Genomic DNA, 22,283 nt, shown 5'->3' on the forward strand with positions numbered 1-22,283 from the left:
AAAACAGCGGCCGATGTCGGTCCGACGTCGCCCCAACGTCGGCCCGACGTCGGCTGGACCTCAGCAATTGATCTCGGTCCGACGTCGGCCCGACGTCGGCTGGACTTCGGCTGGACGTCGGTACATGCGGGCATATCCGACATCCAGCCGACGTCGTGCCGAGGTTGGACCGACGTCGGGCCGACGTCGGCATGCCGATGCCGAGTTGCCGACGTCACCCCGACGTCGGCCGACATCGGGCCGACGTCGGCATGTTTACTGGGTCATTTTTACTCGCGTCAATTTCTAGAATAAGTCCTTAACAAAAAGAGAAAGAAATGACTATCAAAGAGCTTTAGTCTTAAACACAGGCAAAAGAAAGAAACAAACGCAAGGTAGTATCGCGGTGTTTAAAAGACATACCTATCTACTCACTTCAATAATGAGTAGGTATCACTTTGTTTCTATACAGCTTTGCTTCCTTTTCATTTTGCTTTCTTTGGTGCTTTCACATCTCCAGTTGAAACAACATAAAGGTATGCTTAACACTTCGGACTAATTTTAAGTCCATCACCTCTTGGCACAGCTAGTATTTGGAATCGTTTCATCACTCGATACACAACCGTATTAGTGGGAAGGGTAGCACTGCCAAGGTCGACTCCCTTGTGACACAAAGGTGACCATGAAACATGATGCGACGTGACGCCTCCTCGGCCGGGCGCTGGCGGGTCACGGCATGGAGCTGCCTCCGCGGTCCAGCAGAGCTCCTGGTCTGACTCTGGTCTGTCCACTGTCCAGTGGAACTCCTTGATGCTCCCTCCATGATTGCGTCGTGGTGTGTAGTGGTATCTTGTCAGCTGCCTCCCCCTCCCTCCCCTTTCGTTTATAGAAAATTCGCTGCAATAGAAAGTAAGGTGTCAGGCGACAGCGAAGGAAAGCCTCTATGAGTGCCGATGATGAGCAATTTCTCTTGATGTCGCGTTTCAAGCATAACTGAACTGGAAAATGTTAACATATCCTTAACTCGGCGCAGGTCCAAGTTCTTGGCAAGGATATATGATGAAGAAAAAAGCTGTATTCCGGCTATCATACATGCAAAGCAAGTACATAGCTAGGTGTAAAATGTAAATACGCTTAAAACACATTTTGAAAGATGTCTTGGCCCATTACATCGACATAAGCTTGAGTAGTTGCTAAATTGTCGCCCTACCGCTTCTCAGTCATCAGTGTCCGGCCGGCGGCCTGTAGCTGGTGGCAAACTTGGGCCTCTTGTACTTGTAGATCGGCTCAACGTCCTGCAACAGGGAATAACGTCTGGTGAGCGAACCTCACCTCACATCACTGATCTCCTGTGATTCACCAGCACCCTGATTGTCTTAGTTGTGATGGTGCTTCGACTTCTATAGCATGAGACAGTTATCCCACTGGCGTCACGAACAACGGTCCGGAGCGGTAGCTACTACAGACGACTTTTTATGGCGCTCAAGGTCCGATGAGCCGATTGCCCGTAAGACAACGGCAGTGGTTGTGGGCTGCGGTCCATTGTCAATACCGCAAGAGGTGGAAGTACGAGATTAATAATGTATGTTACACAATTACAGGTAAATTGTGACTTGAAGGTCAGTCCTGAAAGTGGTGAGTCATTTTGTTCGTTTTTTTATTTGTTCTTTGCTTTGTGTTGAAACTTTTTTATCCTAAAAGAAATCGTTGGATGTTTTCTTACTTTATGCATTCGTGTGTGATGTATGTGGGGCATTCCACGATAGATCGTACCACTTTTTTTCCAATTTGACACCCTCATCTCTCGGAATTTGACGAAAATTGGTCTCAGGGGTAATCAGGGGCTCTGAATCTACCTGTAACAATTTCAGACTTATCAGATAAGTATTTTTTGAGTTATGGCGTATAACATTTTTTGGATCTTGCCTTGCAGCGCTAAGTTTGGCGGGCTGTAACTCTAAGACGGATTATTCAAATGCCAAATGTTAGATAACATTGAACTTGCAATGAAACAGAGATTAATATGTATTTTTGAAATTTCGAAAAATACGCTATTTTTGAGATATGAAATATCGAGTTTTCTTTCATTTGTATTTTTTGGACTTAAGGACCAAATTTTTTTGAATTTTTATTTCTTTAAAAAATATTTAGCTCATTGTTGAGAAGTGTGCAAAAAAATAGGAAGGTGTTCTTTCTATAAATGTATTTATTTTACGTCACGATAACGGTTTCGAATAGTGATTTTGGGAGGGGAGCTTACAAATGGCGTGGTAAAGCTGCCTAGTGACATCACGGGTTGCTGAAATTTCAATTGAAATCTTAGTCATCTGAAAAAATGAAAAGAGGGTTCATCCAACCCTCTTTCCTATGAGCGCGAGAGTGAAAAAGGCTGTTTGGTTCTGACATTGTTTTGGACGCCAATGACCATAGCTGTCCGAGATAAAAGTTACAGGACGCATACATGGTGTCCTTCAGAGGTCTCACAACTTATATATCTGGGAATTTTTGAAGATCACATGAGTCACGTGACATCACTGTTATAAGTCAATGGGGAAATATAAAATCTGTTATTTTGGCGCCGATAATGATCTAAAACTATCTCACGTACATGGCATCGTGATTTCATGCACTCCTTGCAAAGTCCAATGCTTCACTTTTGCATTGTTAACCTTGCGTGACGTCATTTATGACGTCACTAGGGTCGTACGAGTTTTTCGTCAATAACTCCCGATCAAATTGAGCTAGAGAGTCGGGAAAGCCACCAATGGACTCGGGAAGACCTTCCGAATCGAATGATATGCCATATGATACCCTCTGCCCAGCTTCGTGACCTGAGGGGCTCTGACCTGACCTTGACCCGAGGTCAACTACTTAAGTTGACCTCACCCTAACAAAAAGTATACCATTCGACGCACCTGAGCTAGGCGAACACAATGATGCCAAAATCGCGGCTCTGCGGCCATTTTTTGCGAAGTTATTTACTAAAAACCGAACCCGTAACTTCAGTCACTTGACCTGACCTCAGACGCTACCGGTTAACCTGAGACCTTAAAATTGGGTACCAATCGCTGCGACTTGTAACGGCACACACGTTCGTTTTTTTCCGCGAGGCTCTACCTCTATTAGAAGCAAAACGGCGTGCTGGGGTCGTATCAACCCCTCCGAAACCCATTTTGTTTGCGGGAAAATGAGGAACTTATAGAAAGAACACCTTTCTATTTTTTTTGCATGTCGATTTGCAATGACATGAAGTTTATTTTGAAAAAATAAAAAATGTGAAAAATTTTGGTCCCAAAAGTCATTAGAGGCAAATGAAAAAAGATTAAGGTTTTTGTTCAACAATCAAAATTTTTCTTTAGAATTTTTAAAAAGTAATATCAATTTTTGGTTCATCGCAAGCTTAGTGTTGTTTCCCGTTTGTTGGTTGCATGACCCGTTCTTGAGTTATAGGCCATCAAACTCACCGTTACAAACCGAAGTTAAAAAAAATGTATTGCAATATAACTCAAAAAGTTTTGATCTGAGAAGTCTGATATTTTGCCAGGCGTCTTTGGGGCCTATGATTACCCCTAGGACCGATTTTCATTAAAATCTGAGAGATGAGGGTGACGGGCCTGGTACGATCTATCGTGGAATGCCCCATGTGTGTTGGTTTATTTATAACACGTAATATTTACTTTAGATCAATTACCAGATTCAGAACATCGGCACCCACCAGATGTGTGTCCTCACAGGATAGTCATTAGTCATACTATGTTTTCAAAACAGACGTCAGACGACAGACACTCATGTCTTCAGTGGCCTCATCTCATCACTGATCACTCCCCAGTGCCTACTCACATTTCTTTCTCACCTTGCTCCCTCTCTTCCGCCCCCCCCCCACACCCCCTCACACAACACTCTTCACCTCCCCTCCTTCCCACCTTGATGATGTTGGTCTGCGTTCCGGCGTTCCTGAAGAGGCGCAGCGCGATGGCGGCGGCGGCGCGCGCGGCTCGGTAATCTTCCTTGTCCGTGTCGACCACGCGACGCCACAGTTTGGCCTCGGAGAGGGGCCCGGTGCCGTACCCGCTCTGGTACTGGGGCCGTCCGACAGCCCCCAGCACCAGCACCGCCAGAATGACCAGCTGAGAAGGGAAAAATGTTTTAGTCAGGTGTTGGTTTGATGTGTGGGCGCGATGTCTTTCTCTGCAGGGGTGCCAATGAGACCTATTTGTGCTTTGAAGTGCAGGTCGTGCCAGTGCTCATTATCAGTCTCTCAGCGGGCCAGCAGCTGCACCTGACTCAATCAGATAACATACCTACGGACTAGCGGTGGCGGCAATACCAGGTCTGTGGTTCGACTACCGGCGCCATACTTTTTTAATCGACCTTTCCAATTGCGCCAGCCCACCGGCGCGGCGGTTAGCGTCCACCGCAAGTCCAGGGACGGGCCTCTCCCGTGCCTTTCCTTCCACTCATCTATCGTGTTATATCTAAACCGTCACCTACATACATGCGAGAACCTCGGGTATTTCGTATTTGAAGCCGGCTTACCTATATTACGAGTATCAAGCATGCTGAGTTGACAAACTAAATGCCTCTCTAGATGCCATGCTCTGAGTGAATGTTGTCCAGTCAGCTAATGTCCAAACACTCGAACGAACGCTGTCATCGTGAAAGAGTTTTGATTTTTCTCTCTATGAAGGCCTTTTCAGTACGAAATTAATCGACCTTTTATACCCCTCTGTAGCAACAGCGGCGCTGTCCCTCGCTGCCACCGTGACTGGACTGAGGCGTGGCCCATGAAGGACAGTTCAGATCGTGGCGAACATGCCGCGCCGCGCCACGACTGTAGCCGGTGCGCCGTAACCGTCTCCAGTGGCGCGGCACGGACGGACACGACCCCTGACCCGGCCCCCCGGTATAGTGGCCACTGGGGCGTGTCACCAGCGGTCATTGCAGCTGGACAGCTGCTGGCGCCGCTGCAGGCTGTGAAGTGACGCAGGCTGGAAATGTTTACTTCCAGCTAATGAACGATAGCCGTTTCCATTATCTATTAAACGTTTGGCCTGTTAAACATTTGGCCATCTGTTAAACACTTGGTTGGCATTTGGTGCAGCTTTGATTTAATTAGGTTCATAGCTTTTTTTGTAGGTTTCCAGCTAAGGAGCCAGTGTTGGTCATTTTAATGATTTATCCAGCTATCAGACGTTAATTTTCATCAAACATTCCTTGCAAGAATGGGCATTTTTATCCACTTGCTCGCTCGTCTTAAGACAAATGACGGCTCTTCTCCAATCTCCGTTTTGATAATGTAGAGAGTCAAACAGATCATTATGACGTCATCGTAATGATAGCTCTGACTCACTATTAGTTATGTCATTATGTCAGCCCGACGTCCTGCCCCGTCTCATCAACTTCACACCAATTAGCTTGAGTCGCCCCCGGCCCTCCCTACTCCGGTCTACGGTACCCCATCCCCTAGTCCACCCGGGCCGTGGTCGGGCCCGTATGGGGCGTCCGTCCGTCTGTCGCCTGCTGTCTACCTTGACCCGAGGGGTGCCGCTATGGGTCAGGTTGGAAAGGTCAGGGTGCCCCGAGACCCGCCGGAGATCTAGATCACCAGACTACCAGTACTGGTCCAAAGAGGGGGTGCTTTGATCACGGAGAGCTGGCGCCAGCAGGCGCGGTTGTCATCTGAATATGAATGGCGAGTCGGGCCTGCAGAGCCTTATTCCTCACAGTCACGGCTTGATCCAGAACAGAGCCCTATCGGTTTTCCAAAACAGTCCACGGATGGGCCGTGGTTGAAAGGAATGCAGCTCTATATTACACAGCTGCATTTCACCTCTGCACGTGAAAGCCGAGTTGTTGAGTGCGACTTTCCTCCTCTCATCGATCACTTATCCCCTCACGGGCATACCCATTTGCATAATACTATTCAACTAGATGCAATCTGCAACTGAAGCTATGCAACACCTCCGATACCTGGCACATCCTGTTTACCTTCCACTGGTCATTGCACTTGCGCATTGGGCACGCTTCGCTGCAGCGAAGGGGAAAATCACTCATGGACAAGATCCAACAACTGCGCGAGGTGAACCATGTCGATGGCCTGTTCATCGCGGGCTGCAAGTCATACCTACTACGGGCTGTCCCAGCCACTTGTGGACGCCAGCCTACCGTGAAGGCGCTGGTTTCGTGTGAAAGCGGGTTTCTTCGCTGGCAGCGGCCGAGTAACACTGCTATTTTGGCACATGGTTCTCCGGCGGCAATGGGTATCACCTTAGAAGCGAGTGCACTGTACGCACGGGTTATCATGAATGGAGTCTTTATATCGGCTGAGTACATGCGATTTAATACCAATAGTAGCATTTTAAGATACAGGTAGTGGTTTTTGTTTATGATAGTGTTCTCGCGTTGTGTTCTTGTTTCTTAATAGCTTAATTAAACTTAACTTTATATTCACAAACTGTTTTTCACATTTCTCTCGTTTTTTATTTCACCTCTTTTTTTTACATCAAAAACACTCTATTTCAGCACAAATTTCTTTAGTTCCTCGCGCATGGAGGCACATGCTATTTCTGCTGTTTTACTTTCGAGAGTAACACCAGAGTATTATCCGGGATCCTCCGGAACATCACCCCCCACTCTGAATGAACCTCCGGTCATTCAGAATCACTTCAGACCACATCAGCTGCATCCCTGGATCATGACAGTCACCCACCGATGGCGTCTACAGTCGTCCTCTTCAGACATCCAGCTCCAGTCGAACAGTCTTCGTGACTGGCCTCTTATATACACCTTTTGCCGTCTTAACTTCTACAACACGGACGAGCCCATCTGGTCCTGGGAACGTCTTCGTGACCCTGGCTAGCGGCCACAGTCCTCTGGGTGCATTCGGATCCACCAACAGCACCAGTTCACCTTCACGCAGGTTTTCAGATTGCTCAGTCCATTTTTGCCTGCCTTGCAGAGTTGGGAGGTACTCACGAATCCAGCGTCGCCAGAACTCCGAGCTCAGTTGCAGCAGGCGGCGCCAGCGTCTTCTTGTCGTTTCTGCATCTCCATCATCATCAGGCATGAAGTCGAGCCTGGTTTGGCCCAACATGAGCGACGCCGGAGAGATGGGCGGCTGGTCAATCGGATCAGATGAGACACTCGTCAAAGGTCTCGAGTTAAGCAGAGCTTCAGCGCGGCAGAACGCTGTCTGTAGCTCTTCATCGCTGAGATGAGCCGATTCCAGCGTCTTCCGAAGCGCACGTTTTGCGCTCTTCACCATTGCTTCACAGCCTCCGTTGAAGTGAGGAGCTCCTGGAGGCGTAAAGTTCCACTTGACACGCAAGTGCGCGGTCCTCGTTGTGATGTCGCCCTGGTCCAGGCTGCTCGCCAGCTTCTGTAGTTCACGGCTCACTCCGACGAAGTTCTTCCCATTGTCTGAGGTCATTTCAGCAGGTACACCTCTGCGAGCTACAAATCGCATGAAAGCTCTGAGAAAGCTGTCTGTGTCAAGGCCAAAGGCGACCTCGAGATGCACCGCTCTGGTCTGCTGACACAGAAAGAGGCACAAGTAGCGCTTGGTTCTTGACTTGCATCGGCCCTGCTTGGTTTCAAACGGCCCAGCAAAATCCACTGCACATCTCAAGAAAGCCCGATAGGGCCCCTTTACTTCACTGGTGCGTTTTGGAGCCATGAGCTGGCTTCTGGGTAGTCGGCGCCTCTTCACACATTCTGGGCATGACCAAATGCATTTTTTCACTTGCTCTCTGGCGCCGATTATCCACACCCTCTGACGAAGCTCAGAGACGGTGTGTTCGATTCCCAGCTCGTGATCACCATCTTCATGAACGTATCGCACGAACAACTTCGTCACTTCATGATGCTTCGGTAGCAGCACCGGATGTTTGGCGTCGAAGGACAGTCCACTCTGCTGTAGACGGCCGCCAACTCTCACTAATCCGTTGCTATCCAGCACTGGACACAAGCGACGGATCTTGCTGTCTTTGCACACGTGCCTTGAGTGCACTACGTCATTGTCTTCCTCTTGTGCTTGCAGATGACGTCGCTCGTCCTCGAAGCACTCCTGAGCTTTCAGGAACCAGAAATACTCGGCTTGAGTCAGTTCTTCACTCGAGAGAGAACCACAGGAGCTATCCGAGTTCTCAGATTCAGCCTTGGTTCTTCTTTGTTTCAGCCTTTTCACGAAGCGGAGCACCCATGCTGTCACTCTGATGAGCTTCATCCACTTCGAGTAGCGTGCTGGCTGTAGCCGGAAGTCTGTGTCCATCTCCTTCGCCCGCGCTGAGTGAGTAGTTACTTTTTCTTTGCGGAACTCACTGGGGTCGCATGCCTGTTCAGAGATGTCTCTCTGTTTTGGCCAGTTCTCAGGTGACTCCAGAAGGAATGGAGGTCCTTCCCACCAGAGGCTGATGTGCTTCAGGTCTTCCAGCTTGACACCTCTACTGGGGAGATCTGCTGGATTTTCCGTTCCAGGAATGTGTCTCCACTGATCAGGACTCGTGAACTCCCGGATCTCTGAGACGCGGTGGGCGACAAACGGTTGGAAGCGCTTGACGTCATTTTTTATCCAGCAGATAACGTTGAGCGAGTCCGACCAGAACACCACGTCCGTCAGCTGAATCTCAAACGCAGCGCAGACCTTCTTCACGAGCCGCAGGCCAAGTAGCGCAGCCATAAGCTCGAGTCGAGGTATGGTGACCTTTCTTGACCTTGGTGTGACCCTAGCTCGAGCCAGAGCTATTCTTGACACGATCCCTTCTTCACAGTCAGTGACGACGTAAATCACAGCGGCGTACGCCTGCTCCGATGCGTCTGAGAAAACATGCAGTTGTTGTGCGTTTTCACTGGAAAATGAATGAACGCACCTTGGGACAGTCAATGAGCTCACCTCCTGAATATCTTCAAGCCAGGTCAGCCATTCAGCTTCCATGTCGGGCGGCAGTGGATCGTCCCAATCCAGACCGCGAGCCCAAGTCTCTTGAAAGATGATCTTGGCGGTGATGGTGAGCGGGCAGATCAGACACAGCGGGTCGAAAACCGCAGCTATTTTCTTGAGACAGAGTCTTTTTGTTGGCCGGTTTTCAGGCGCGGCGTCTGAGGAAGTGGTAGCGCAGATTCCAAGAGTATCTTCATCAGCATTCCACAGAAGACCCAGCGTCTTGCTTGTCTGATTTGGGCCATCTTCGATCTTGAATTCCGGCTCCTTAGCGCGCTCCTTTTCCGGGATACTTGCTGTTACATCCGAGCTGCTGCTTCGCCATTTCCGTATGTGCATGCCTGCCTGCTTCATCACATCAGTGAGCTGCTCTCTTGCTTCTTTGGCTTCCTCTTCAGTTTTGAAGGAGCAGAGCGCATCATCCATGTAGAATGATCTTTCCACGGCTTGAGCGGCGAGAGGGAACTCGGCAGCGTGTATCTGAGCATTTTCCTTCATGACATACTGAGCAGCGAAAGGTGCAGCCGCGTTTCCAAATATCCATCGCTGGGCTTCGTATATATCTGGCGCCCTCTCTGCTTCACCGTCGCGCCATAGGACGCGGTGATACTTCTTGTCTGCGGTCGCCAGCTTCACTTGGAGAAACATCTCCTCGACATCACCCGTCAGAGCGATGGGATGACGCCGGAATCCCAGTAGAATCTCGATCAGATCTCTGCAGATTGAAGGACCTGGGTACAGCTCGTCGTTCAAGCTCCTTCCCTGGTACTTTGCCGCAGCGTCGAAGACCAGTCTGATCTTTGTTGTTGCCCTGTCTTGTCTTATCACTGGAAAGTGAGGCAAGAACCACCCTTCACAGGTGGCGGCTGTCCAGTTTTCATCACCGGCGGCTATCTTCAGAAAGTAGCCTTTCTTCACGTAATCTTCGAAGATCTCACCGTACTTTTTCTCCATGGCTTCATCTTTACGTTTCTTCATATTTTCCTCCGTTTTTCTCAGCCTGCTGAGCGCATATCCGAAATTTCCGGACAGATTGGGCTCATCATTTCGCCAGGGGACATTCACTTCATATCGCCCTCCTTCATGTTTCATCTTCTCAACTTTCTTCATCGCTTCTTTGTCTTCAACTGACAGAATCTTTTCTTTCTGCTCCCTTACACCGATCACTTCTAGCTCTGTCATCTCTCGCATGGCCTTAATCTCTTCCTGATTTTCCACCTTCAGCTTGCTTCGGATATGGGTTCTCAGGGTCTTGATGCTTTCCATTTCGGCTCCACTGACCGGCCCGAAGGCGGTCCAGCCCAGTGGGGTTTTCACCGCCACTGGATCACCGGGAGGCCCCTGGATGGTTTCCTCAGGTAGAAACAGGGACATGGTGTCGCCCGTCAGGCCGATAAGCATATCAATGCCGCCTTTCCTGGATACGGTCGGGAACGGGATCTTCTTCATATGATCCCAGCGATCTTTCATCAGGTTCCAGTCGATTTTTGTTGATGCGCTGGACAGATATTTGATGACAAATGCGCTGAGCTTGGCCTTGTAGCCTTCATCCACTGAGCTGAGTTGAACCTGAGTTTTCTTCATCCTCACTTGTGAGCTTCCGTTCACCGTCTCCAGGTCCACATCTTCATCTTCTCCCTGCAGCTGTAGCTCATTCGCAGCGGCCTCCGTCAGGTAATTGGCATCAGAACACGGGTCCAGAAGTGCACTCACAATGACTGATCTCCCATTCGCAGAGAGCTTCACTGGCACCGTCTGAAACGCCACTCGATCGGGGTTCGATTGAGCGTCTCCAGATGACTTCTTTGTGCGAAACGACTGCTTGGAACTTCTCTGTGTCTGGGTGGATGGGACGTATTCTGCACCAGCTACTTCAGCTTCGTGAGGTACCGACCGGCCTCCCATGGCTCCCTCACGGCCAGTAGTCGCGGGCTTGGCTGTAGCGTGCAGCAGTGTGTGGTGCGTGCCTTCACATGAATTCACCGAGCAGCCATTGAACTGCCGGCAGTTACGCCCCAGATGATGGCCAGACAGGCAGCGGAAACATATCCTGTTAGTTTTGCAGTAGTGGTAGCGACTGCTGACAGTCCACCGGGTGAAGTGCGGGCAGTTATCCAGACTGTGCGGCTCGTTGCAGTACAGACACGTTGCTCTTCGTTCAGGCTGTCCGACGGCTTCCGTGCTGAAAACTCTTCTCGGCTTCTTCGGTACGGTCTCCGCCTTGCCTCTGCCTTCAGGTCTCTGCTGACCGGCCAAGCTTATCTCCTGCGCCTCCCGCTCACATACAGCTTCATCTGCCAGCCAGTCAGCGAACAGAATTAAACTGTCCGTCCTGTTCCCATCCTGTTGCCACCGCTTGTAGGTTTTCAAATATGATGCCGGCAGCTTCTCCTTGACCAAAATGTAGTATGCTGACGTTTCGGTCAGATCCGCCACACATCCACTGTCTTCCAAATTGGTCACTAGGTTCTGGACGCAGTCAGCAAGATCATCCAAATCTTTGCAGTTTCCGGCTCGTACCGGCTTCATCGCTCGGATCTCTTCAAGTTGACGTCTGATCCGTCTTCCCGTTCCGCCGTATTTGCGCTCCAGCTCGCTTCTGGCCTTTGTATACCCGGCTGCCGTGGGATTGTATCGGCTGACGAGCTTCAGCGGGTCACCGCCGAGACAGGCTTTGAGCTGTATCATCTTGAATTTTTCCGGGATGTCCTCGTCTCCCACAAATGCGTCGAATGTTATCTTCCAATTTTCATAGTCCTCTCCAGAGAACACCGGCAGTTGAGGACTTCTTAGACCATGGGTGGTCCAGTCCATCTGCGTTCTTCTCACTCCTTTGTTTGCTTGGGTTCCGGACGTGCTCGCATCAGTTGAACTTGGTGCGTTTGCAGGCTGCGGGTTAATCTTCTCGCGAATGGCTTTATTGGTCAACCGAATGGTTTCTCGCGATTCTTTCTCAACCTGCTCCAGTTCCTGCCAAAGTTCTTCCTTTTCGCCTTGATCACTTACTTCTTCACAAAGTGATTCCGTCAGTCCATGCATATGCTCGATCAAATCCTCTAGTAATTCGATGGCATCGGTTGAGTTTCCAGTTGTGATCTCACCGCTCTCTACAAGTGAAGTGAGTCGTCTTTGTGTTCGGTGAAATTCACGCATAGTCTTGCTAATGTCCCTTTTCAGAGGCATCGTTGAATCTGATTTATCTGAACTTTCCGAGTTATCTTGATCGGCAGCTTCTGTATTGTCAGCTCTCCTTTTCTTCTTCCCTGCCATCTTGTCAAAGAGTACACTTAATTAATGCTTAACAGATACTTAAATTACTCAAAGCCAATTCAAGACACCAGTTACCTACGTTACTTCACATTACTTTACTCTTTAAATTTGCACAAGGCGTTCAAAGATTTCTTAATCACCGGCGAATCCGGGTCAATACGGCTCCAGATGTTTATGATAGTGTTCTCGCGTTGTGTTCTTGTTTCTTAATAGCTTAATTAAACTTAACTTTATATTCACAAACTGTTTTTCACATTTCTCTCGTTTTTTATTTCACCTCTTTTTTTTTACATCAAAAACACTCTATTTCAGCACAAATTTCTTTAGTTCCTCGCGCATGGAGGCACATGCTATTTCTGCTGTTTTACTTTCGAGAGTAACACCAGAGTATTATCCGGGATCCTCCGGAACAGTTTTACTACGAAGAGTGACCACGCGGAAACTAACTACCGTGAGAGAAATGAGATGTTGCAAGTGTTTGACAAGGAACATAATGTGTCATGATCAGAGCTTTAAGTTAAATGTACGCCAATAATCGTAACAATCAACAGTGAAGGTAGAGTGTGACATTGGTCAGTGATAGATATCGAGATAAAGTTGCATAATGCTATTGCAATTTGCGAGACTCTTTCGGTTATACCTTTAAAACGAAAAGAAAGATTTGGGAACCATCCACCAGGAATGCAAGAAAATGAGTTTGATGGGAATTGATGAATATGTGAAATATCGGCGGCGTTGAATGGATAACTGAACCATGTCCCTCGGTCGGTAACAGAACCTTCTCAGTTTATAAAGGAAGGTGTGCTAAGATAAGCACATAAGTACATGGTACCCCATAATCCCAAAGCCGCCGATGATAGCCTAGCTAAAAAAAAAAACGTCTGAAAGTATCGCCACATGCATCTCTTTTGCCATTCTACTGACATGAGGAGAATTGACGTCTCCGGAGATTATAATTGAGGTCCGGGAACAGTGAAAGTTGCACGCAGACTGATCCAGACTGCATAAAGGCGGACGGCAAATTTTTAGATATCTGTTTAGTAGAGCTTTACTTGCCATTGGGTCTGCCTGCAGTGCAGATATATTTCTATCTCGCATTCCTCTAAGATAAAAAATAAGAATTTGATGTCAGCGGAATTTGATGTCAGTATCCCACTGAGATGCAAATGCAAAGTTGCTAGGGTTTCAGCCAAAAAGCATGCGTTCAACTTATCAAACGCCAATAACCACTAGCATTCACTACGAACATTTTTATCGTTGTTTGTGATGAACATCGGTATGATGTTGTTTTGTGGTTTTAAAACAGCTATACTTAATTTATTCCTATATATTAATGAATATGCTTAACTTTAAATGAAATGTGTTTATTATGGTTATGATGAAGTATGTATGTAGGTATAAGCCTCTACTTAAAAAGATAGATAATTCTTGACGTCCCACTTGTGGGAAATCGGAAATCCTCTCCGCGTGTTCCAGAAAAACTCTCCTTCTTCGTCGCTCGGTCTTCAATTAGCTGCTTGGTACAGCCCACGGCTAAAGTAATGTAGGGTTTTACCAATCTCAACGATTGGCTTTGACTGGCGATTGCTTAATGCGGAGTGATCGAAAAGAAGATGTCAATAGCTAAAATTGCAGCTGCAAGGGTGACGATACATATAAGCTACATTCGAAGTTTCATTGTAGTCTGGCTAATCGTTCCTAAGCTTCAGAAGCAGAACATACCCATGACTGAAACCCCACATTACTTCTGCTGTGGACTGTACCTAAAGGTATCCTGTCCTCTCGAAGTCGTTAATATAAATAGTTCTCTTTATCCCTGCAGCTTCCTGACCCCCTCATGTGCACCATACTCTCTCATGCGGACACGCGTGACTTTTCAGAAGAATCAGCTACTCTACTTAATGTCGGGTTCTTGAATAAACAGCTTTGATATTCATTCATACTAGTCACCATGCCACGACATTTAACAGCTCCTTCATTTTAGTGGGCATGAATATTGACCGATCTAGCTCCTGCCATCAACAACTGATGACATCGCTTCTATTGCTTCCCTAATCATCATAACTTTGTAACATCGGTATTTGGCTGCTGGTTACAGCAGCGTTGAAATGTACATTTTCCGGAAACGTGTGCAAAACACAAACGTTAAAAACACTAATGAACACCTCAGGTCTTATACTTGTACTACCTTTTCTCGACAATTCAAAAGGGGCGCAATTTTTCAACACTATATCCATAAGTTAACCACAGCATGTTAGTCCCTGACCTTCGCCCATGAAATACCCAGACGACCATTCGACCAGAGCAAGCGGAAATGACATTGGAAGCCCAATATTCGCTACCTGCTGTGTGGCGGTACTGGGCGACACATTTCACTGAACAATAACAAAACGCCGCCCGCTCTGCCCGTCATCGTGTCTTATGACGGTTCGATGGTGCAGAACGCGTTTCGCGCGGTTTATGATTATGTAAAATTTTGTCTTTAAATCAGCAAAATGGCTGATTCATGCTAGAAATGTTCCTGAGCCATAAAGCTTCCTCTTCAGATATAACCACTGAAATACGTACCTACCTATCGTGCGCCGAGCTTGACTATTATCAGTCATATTGGGGCATGTGCCAATCTTCAATAAATTGAAAAAAAAACATTTTCTTAGCATACGCATTTGCTAACAACGATACAAAACTACAGAACGTTGTGTGTATCGTCACTTTGTGTTATGTTCCGGTATTTGTAAATCAATAGCGATGTATTAAATTTTGCACTCACCAACTCCATATTTGATTTTGCAGGACTCTGGTATCGGGTGGGGGATGACATCACTATTGATGTAGTCTGTAGAGGTGCAATTTTGATATGAGGCAAAAGCATTTGATTTTTTAACTTTTTATGTAATTAAAATAACAACGTTGAAATCGTTGGTTTTGCTAACTTGCGTGATAATTGATATATCAACCGTGTATCCACTTTTGCCTGTCTGCGCCGTATAGAACCAGTGAGCGTAAGAAAGGAAAAGTTCAAGTTCGGTGGATGCGGCTGGCTGTTACGTTAGTGTCACGACTCATGTGACGTCTCGAGGATAAGGTAGCTTCTTTGACGATTGTTCGAACATTTGACGTGTTTGCTCCCTGCGACAAACAGGTAAACATGCGTCCATGACAGGAGGAAACTCATGCAACGTTCCTTTTAGTTTTCTTAGCATTCGGGCTCATAGCAATGTTTGATCAGTCAAGTTTCCTTAGAAGAGCTTGGACATCATAACCGAGCTGAAGATTCAGCTTTATACTTGCCTGTGTCGCTCTCGCTCCTTGCCATGAAAACGATTTATGCTTTTTAAACACAGCTAATGTTCATTACAATTATGTAGCTAAGTAACAACATGCAGTTAATACATGTGGCTACTGGGTACTGCCTGGCAGGGACGATTAGAATTTATAACTAAAAACAATGATTAAATCAATGAGACGCGTTAATCCAAGACATACAAATGAGAATGGGTACACTCGGGGGCAGATTGATGTTCTACAACTCTTTATCCACCGGGTTCCTATGGATCAGCATTGCCATTGGCAGCAGCCGCCTGGTACCGGTAGACTGTGCCGCTTCACTTACTTGTCAAGCGGCACAGCCTACCCACACCGTATGCCACCGGTCTGGGTCGGTGGCTGGAAGGCAATGTGGGCCGCCTGTGACGTCAGCGCAGCGGTGAGGGCCGAGCCCGGAGGCATGGCTCGGGTCGGCGCGGCACGGCGGCTGGCGAGGGCTGGGGAGTGAGGTGGGGTGGGAGCACGGACCATCGCGGGGCTGAGCGAGTGTAGTTAACTTTCGCGTCTCAAGGCGCCAATTATTCTACCTAACAATTGTGCTAAAGCAGTTGTTAAAATGTCCTATCCCCAAGACAGCGCCTATCATCATACTTGCCATGCACATTACGGCACACTTAAACGTGGCATTGGGACAGCCGATAGAATTTATATCACACGCGCATCGAGTTGCGGAGCTACATTGTTTTTAACAGATAAGTATGATTAAGTAAGGCCTTGATTGAGCTCATTGGTGTCTATTATTTCGCACAGCAATCGTCCAGAGACGTGGGAACTGGGGTTTTTGGATAGCGCGGCGTCCCAACTTTAAGCAACTCTTACTGTTCCTCTAATGTGTGGTCGCAGCCACCAATAGCAAACCGTTCCATCTAGGAACAAATAAGTCGCGCACCTGGGACGGTTCGAACCGGGTTTCTCCAACCCTTCACCCTACTACGTTAGCGTGTATCCACTGAGCTGCCGAAACCAGCGACCACCCGCCGCGGTCAAACGCGATCAAATGTCACAATACTGTCATTGGCGGTCAGCGGGTGAATGTCATTTTGTTTTGAGCAGATGGGGACCATTCTCAGTAGCTCAGTGGATGAACGCTTGTGTCGTGAATTGGCCGGTGGGAGAAGCCCGGTTCGAACCCCCCTGAATGGCCGACTTTTTGGCTCCTAGTTGGAACGGTTTGCTATTGGGGGCTGCGACCACATATTAGAGCAACAGTAATATTCGCTTTAAATTGGGGCGTTGGCTGCGGCACTACTCATAACCCCCAGTTCCCACGTCTCTGGACGATTACCGTGCGAAACAATAGACACCAATTTGCTCAATCAAGGCCTTAACCCTCGCATGTGTAGGGGGGGGGGGTCGGATGGACCCCCCATGGTTTGTCGCGAATAACTCGCGTAAAAAGCGGCCGATCGCGACGAAACTTTCAGTACCCTCGCATTGATCAATTTGACACCTACCCTGAAAATTTCATGACCCTGACCCAAATGACCTTTGACCTGTGACCTCTTTTCCGAGACCATGTTTGGCCGGAATCGCGATTTCGCGTATGTCGGCTCGCACTAGCCGCGTGTTTGCAAGCTTTTCGTGGTTTCAAACGTTCAAACATGTGATTTGATGTTACTCCCGTGTGTGTCAAGGTCACATGAAGGTCAGGTCAGGTCATTGACCTTTGGTGACCTCGGGTGACCTCTGGTCACTTTTTCGAGTTTTACATGTTTCTAGGCTAGTTTTTGGAGCTGAATTCGAATTTAGCAACCATTTGAACATTTACGAAGTAGTTTTGGTGACTTCGTAGCATGTTACGAAGCTGTCAGAGGCGGTTGACACGTACTACGAATACCCGTCACGACGCCTACTGGTTGACCTGACCTGACCTGACCCGACCTGGTCTAAATGCTTCAAGACATCATCTGTGATCAAAACTAACACGATATTCGTGATCAGCACCCCGAAAAACCCCTTAGCAGCCACACTTAACGACTTTCTAACAGGTCCCGATTTTCCCGACTTTGGGTCATTGACCTGACCTGGAAGGTCAACCAATGACCTAGGACCTTAAAATTGGGTATCATCGGCTTCCTCTCGTCACGGGCAACACGCTCGTTTTTTCCGCGAAGCTCTAGCTCGATCAGGGGCCAAACGGCAAGGGGGGGGGTCCAACCGACCCCCCCCCCTACACATTAGAAGCTGGCAAACGCCGCACACATGCGAGGGTTAATGCTAATATGTTATACAAAATATAGCTCCGCACCTCGATGCACGAGTGACATAAGTTCTATCGGCTGTCCCATTGCCACGCTTAAGTGTGTCGTAATGTGCAATGTGCATGGCAAGTATGATGATAGGCGCTGTCTTGGGGATAGGACATTTTAACAACTGCTTTAGCACAATTGTTAGGTAGAATAATTGGCGCCTTGAGACGCGAAAGTTAACTACACTCGCTCAGCCGCGCGATGTCCGTGCTCCCACCCCACCTCACTCCCCAGCCCTCGCCAGCCGCCGCGCCGGGCCGACCCGAGCCATGCCTCCGGGCTCGGCCCTCACCGCTGCGCTGACGTCACAGGCGGCCCAAATCACCTTCCAGCCACCGACCCAGACCGGTGTCATACGGGTGGGTAGGCTGTGCTGCTTGACAAGTAAGTGAAGCGGCACGGTCTACCGGTACCAGGCGGCTGCTTCCAATGCTGAGCCATAGGAACCCGGTGGTTAAAGAGTTGTAGAACATCAATCTGCCCCCGAGTGTACCTCAGCTGCCAGTTCGCTGTTCGGTTCGCTTTACCGGCTAAGACGATCCCCAAGGTGAGCTCTCCCCTTAGAACCCTCATTAGTGGCTACGATACCTATCATTTAAGTCATCAGCCCCTAAACCAGAGTCCTGCCAGCATAACTTCTGAGCATCATGTCTGTCTTGCTGAGACGTGAACGAGTTCAACGTCACGGAAAAATATGTTTGCGAACTCTGTCAACACGGGGTCGAAAATAGAAGAGTGCTTAGGGTTGTAACTGCCGTAGCATGACGCGCTCAGTGAATACGCGATTACATCACTACTGAGTACGAGTGGACACCATCGCGTGACCGGTGCACACGGCGCGGGCATTCCGATCGGGACACACACGAACCGACATGACAGAACGACAGTCGCCCGGCGGACGGCCGGACCGGTCCCCTGGTAACCCCAGACCGGATGTCCCTACTCACCAGCACAGTCTGGCTCCACGCACTCATGGCTGCGGCGCGTGTCGGTCGATGTGTCACCAGCAGTGCTCAGTTCCGCGCCCGCCGCCCGTCGCTTCCCACTGCCTTCTGCGCCGCTGTCCGAGCCGGCGCGCCGCCGTCGTCGCGTCGCGGCCGGCAGTCCGACCCCTCCCTCTCGGCGGCGCGGCCGGACACCGGCGGCGACCCCGGCGGGACCACGCCCTGTACCGGACCCCTCGGCTCGTGCCCCGGCCCGTGCCGTGAGCCGGCCCCCGCCGTCCTCGTGGTGACCTACCACGAGCGCAGGTGGCCCGTAGTGCCCGCGGTCACGCCCCGGGCCTCGGCTGTGTCGTGATATGCGACGGCCGCAGAGGGCGGACAACGCACCGTGCGCCCAATGACGACTGAGCCCGGCGGCGCGCACGGTCCCGGAAGAAGGGAAAGTCCCCCTCCGCCTGCGGGCGTATACCGTGAGCCGGGGAATAGGCAGCGTTCACTGCAGGTGACTCGGCACCCGGTCAGGGCGCGGTCCGCCTTAGATGACGTGCGTTGCGCTCTCGCCGATCACTGAGTCGATATCATTTCCGCCGGTGGTTCTTTGAACTGAGGTTCTGGGGTAATGAGTCTGAGCAATTAGCCGATAGCGCCCCTGATGAACGGTGTGAAGTGACACGTGATTTGGGCGCAGCATTTGGTGGCGGGATGTGCAGGGCTGGAGCTTCACGAGCTGCGGGTTGGATTAATTTCACCGGTGACTTTCACCGTTACGGTCAGTTAAACATCATAGTTCTGTCTATTTATTAGATTAGTTATATGTCATGTGAATTTGCAACACCTCTCACATTATAACCGTCCGTCAAGAAAGCACTGAAGCCTGCCGCTTACATAGTGACGTGTGCAGTGTGATATCTACGTTTGGCAATGTTTATACAAATGCGAAGTAAAGTCTATCGTCTTTTCCTGAATAGGTGATAAGGCGATGAAATTAACAAGCGCTGTTTTAATTCCCACCACACGTGGATGTTTATGAATTTTGTTCTGCCTAATTAGGTACTTTCTAGTGACGGGTTACCCATTTGTATGATCACACATCAGTTATTTACCTTTAACTTGGCTTGGCATGCTACCTATCAAATGCTTAGGTACTGGCAAGCGTGTCTGAGATTCCATTTAATATATAAATGCGCAAATATCTATATGCCTATAAACCTTCTTAAATGCTAGTACTAAAACATACCTGTCAACGAATGCATGGAAGCCGTCAGCTTAACGACTAGAGTCCACACATCACGTGGCAGTAATTGAATCCAATTAACTTGGCGAGTTTTCCGGGACCGCGGTGCATTAGCGCTTTGGCTCAATTTTCCGGTGACGCACCTGGACTGGATCAGTACTATTCAGCCCGCGCCGTGTCAGTGAAGGGAATGCCCGAGGCGCCTAACCGGGCGCCTGAATCATGACTCCATTACACACCTTCTCGCCCCATTCCCCTTCCCTCCCCCACCCCTCGAGCACCAAAGCTGACCCTGCAGCCTGCCGCCCACTTATTTCTCCCGCGGACGGGTGCCGCCTTATAGCGGTTCCTGTGCTGATGGCGGCGTATAACTGGCTCCCGGATATACTGAGGCCAGTGCCCGCGCCTGCAGTGTCGAAACTCGTCTGCTAGCTCAGCGTGATCTGGCCAGAAGTGAGCGAAACCGTCCCCGATTCGCGGCACGTCGCTAATGGCCCGGTGTGACTCGCCAGTCAGTGTCACTGGTGACACGGGAGTGCGACTAGCCGGTCGGTGTCACCCATGGGACCGCGTGATGCGGTGACACCCTTCGAACCGACGCGACGCCATGAGCAGAACAGACGGCTCACTTTGAGCCGAGGTCGGCTAGCAATGATGGAAAATCCCAACACTGGCGTGCAGTGAGTTGTCACTCGCTTTAACGCTATTATTTCAGTTATGTATGTAATCAAAACTGCGGCCTAATTGAGCGGACCAATGTCTATGCTACCCGCAACTTGATTTGTAGCTTGCGGTCTTTGCGTAAGCTTGCTAAGTGCAGACTGCGGACCTACCACTCATGCTGCGTCTACGCTGTCAGTCGTCAGACCGTAAAGCATGTAGTGTCACTCCATGTGAAAATGTGGTCGGCAATACGTGGGTTTTCTCACATATGCATAGTTCCGTTGACGGTTCTGGTTTTTACGATCCGTTTCTCCCATTGCCGTCAGCTTATAGTGAACCTGGACTTCCTCCTAGACAGTTTCTCGTCCTCCACCATCGGATGGGCGATCTCCTGCGAGGCCACGAGGGGAACGCGTCGCCTCAATTATTTAAAAAAAAACATCACTCTGGAAATTGCAAAGATACCGAAGGAATATAAAAAGGGCCATGGCTGACGTGCAAAGCCTGCGAGCAGGAACCGGCCAGCCTGCCATTTCAGTCGAAACGACTCATTAATCAGTTAGGTCATAGACACAGCATAAGTTATTGGTTATTTTGATTTGCACGGCTGCCTTCCGCGACCTTCTGCTGTCGTTCCTCGAAGGTCATGGCGCGGAGGGCGAGGAACAGACCCTGAAACTCCCCCTCCTTCAATCATACGTGTTGGCGGCAGTCATGCGCTGACCTCTGGCCCGTCTCCGGTGGCGCGGACATATCCCCGTCCGTTCGTGCGGCGATTCGTGTGGTGGTGTGACGCGCGTCACTTTTGACGTGACTGCGGCACGTCACGGCGTGATGCTCGTGGCGGACCGGCCTCACGGCGGGGCAGGGACTGAGGTTACCGAGTCTGCTAACTAGCTCTAAGGTCTAGTTTGTTTGCACATATGCAGGCTCATATTTTGATGCTGATGCTGATACTTGGCATGTTGATGCTGGAAATACCGGCTTTTAATACCTCGTCATCCTGTCCGACCATACACGGCTTCCCGCATGCGTTTCTGCTATAAAGTTTAAAACCAATTCTTCTTATAAAAGTTGTTTAGCTTTCTTTCTGTTCTGGAAAAACGACAAACTTGGATCGGTTTCGGGCGCTGCGAGGGGGCATTTGCCCCAAATGTCCCCCCTTGGATCCGCTGGTGCCTGTGCTAGGCTAAGACGTTGATATCAGTTTTCGTCCGTTGATTAGGTATCTGTTTTTTTTTGTACGATTTTTTTGATGGATTGAAGCGTTTTTCAACCCATCGAATCTGAAAGTGTGAAAGTGTAAATTAGGTGCATGTTGTTTGGCCCAACCGATCTCATGATAAGTGCATCTGTCACTATGATTGAGGTGATATAGCTATAAGTATTTTAACAATTGAAAACAAGCTTTCTGTTATTGATCAGTCATCACGGAGCCTGTTTTCACTTAGAGACTGTGCCAGATGGCTTCCGTGTGCTCCGGGATAGCCCATCCGTCCGTCTAACACCTTGTCGGAAATGGCACGGAAAGGGCCTGAATTATCACTGAGTTTATATCTACGGAAATAGAATTAGTAAAAGGAAAGAAAACCAAAATATAAATGTGATAAAACAGTTCGCAAAGAGTATGCGTTGCATCTCAATGCCATTGTTGCTTTTCACGTTGAGCTGAAGGTGCA

General features: G+C 49.1%; 1 protein-coding gene across 1 annotated transcript; it reads right to left on the reverse strand.

Annotated features, from left to right (window-relative positions):
* Window positions 1–450: 450 nt before the first annotated feature.
* On the reverse strand, window positions 451–18,849 carry LOC122380680. The gene is made up of 4 exons (XM_043364054.1): window positions 18,711–18,849; window positions 3,903–4,106; window positions 1,190–1,274; window positions 451–876 (listed from the first exon to the last, which is right to left on the reverse strand). The coding sequence occupies exons 1-3, from the start codon at window positions 18,735–18,737 to the stop codon at window positions 1,203–1,205; spliced, it is 303 nt and encodes a 100-aa protein (XP_043219989.1). The 5' UTR covers window positions 18,738–18,849; the 3' UTR covers window positions 451–876; window positions 1,190–1,202.
* Between the last annotated feature and the right edge of the window lie 3,434 nt (window positions 18,850–22,283).

The sequence above is a fragment of the Amphibalanus amphitrite genome, unplaced genomic scaffold (genome assembly GCF_019059575.1).
Source record: "Amphibalanus amphitrite isolate SeventyFive unplaced genomic scaffold, NRLGWU_Aamphi_draft 000104F_arrow, whole genome shotgun sequence".
NCBI lineage: Eukaryota > Metazoa > Arthropoda > Thecostraca > Balanomorpha > Balanidae > Amphibalanus > Amphibalanus amphitrite.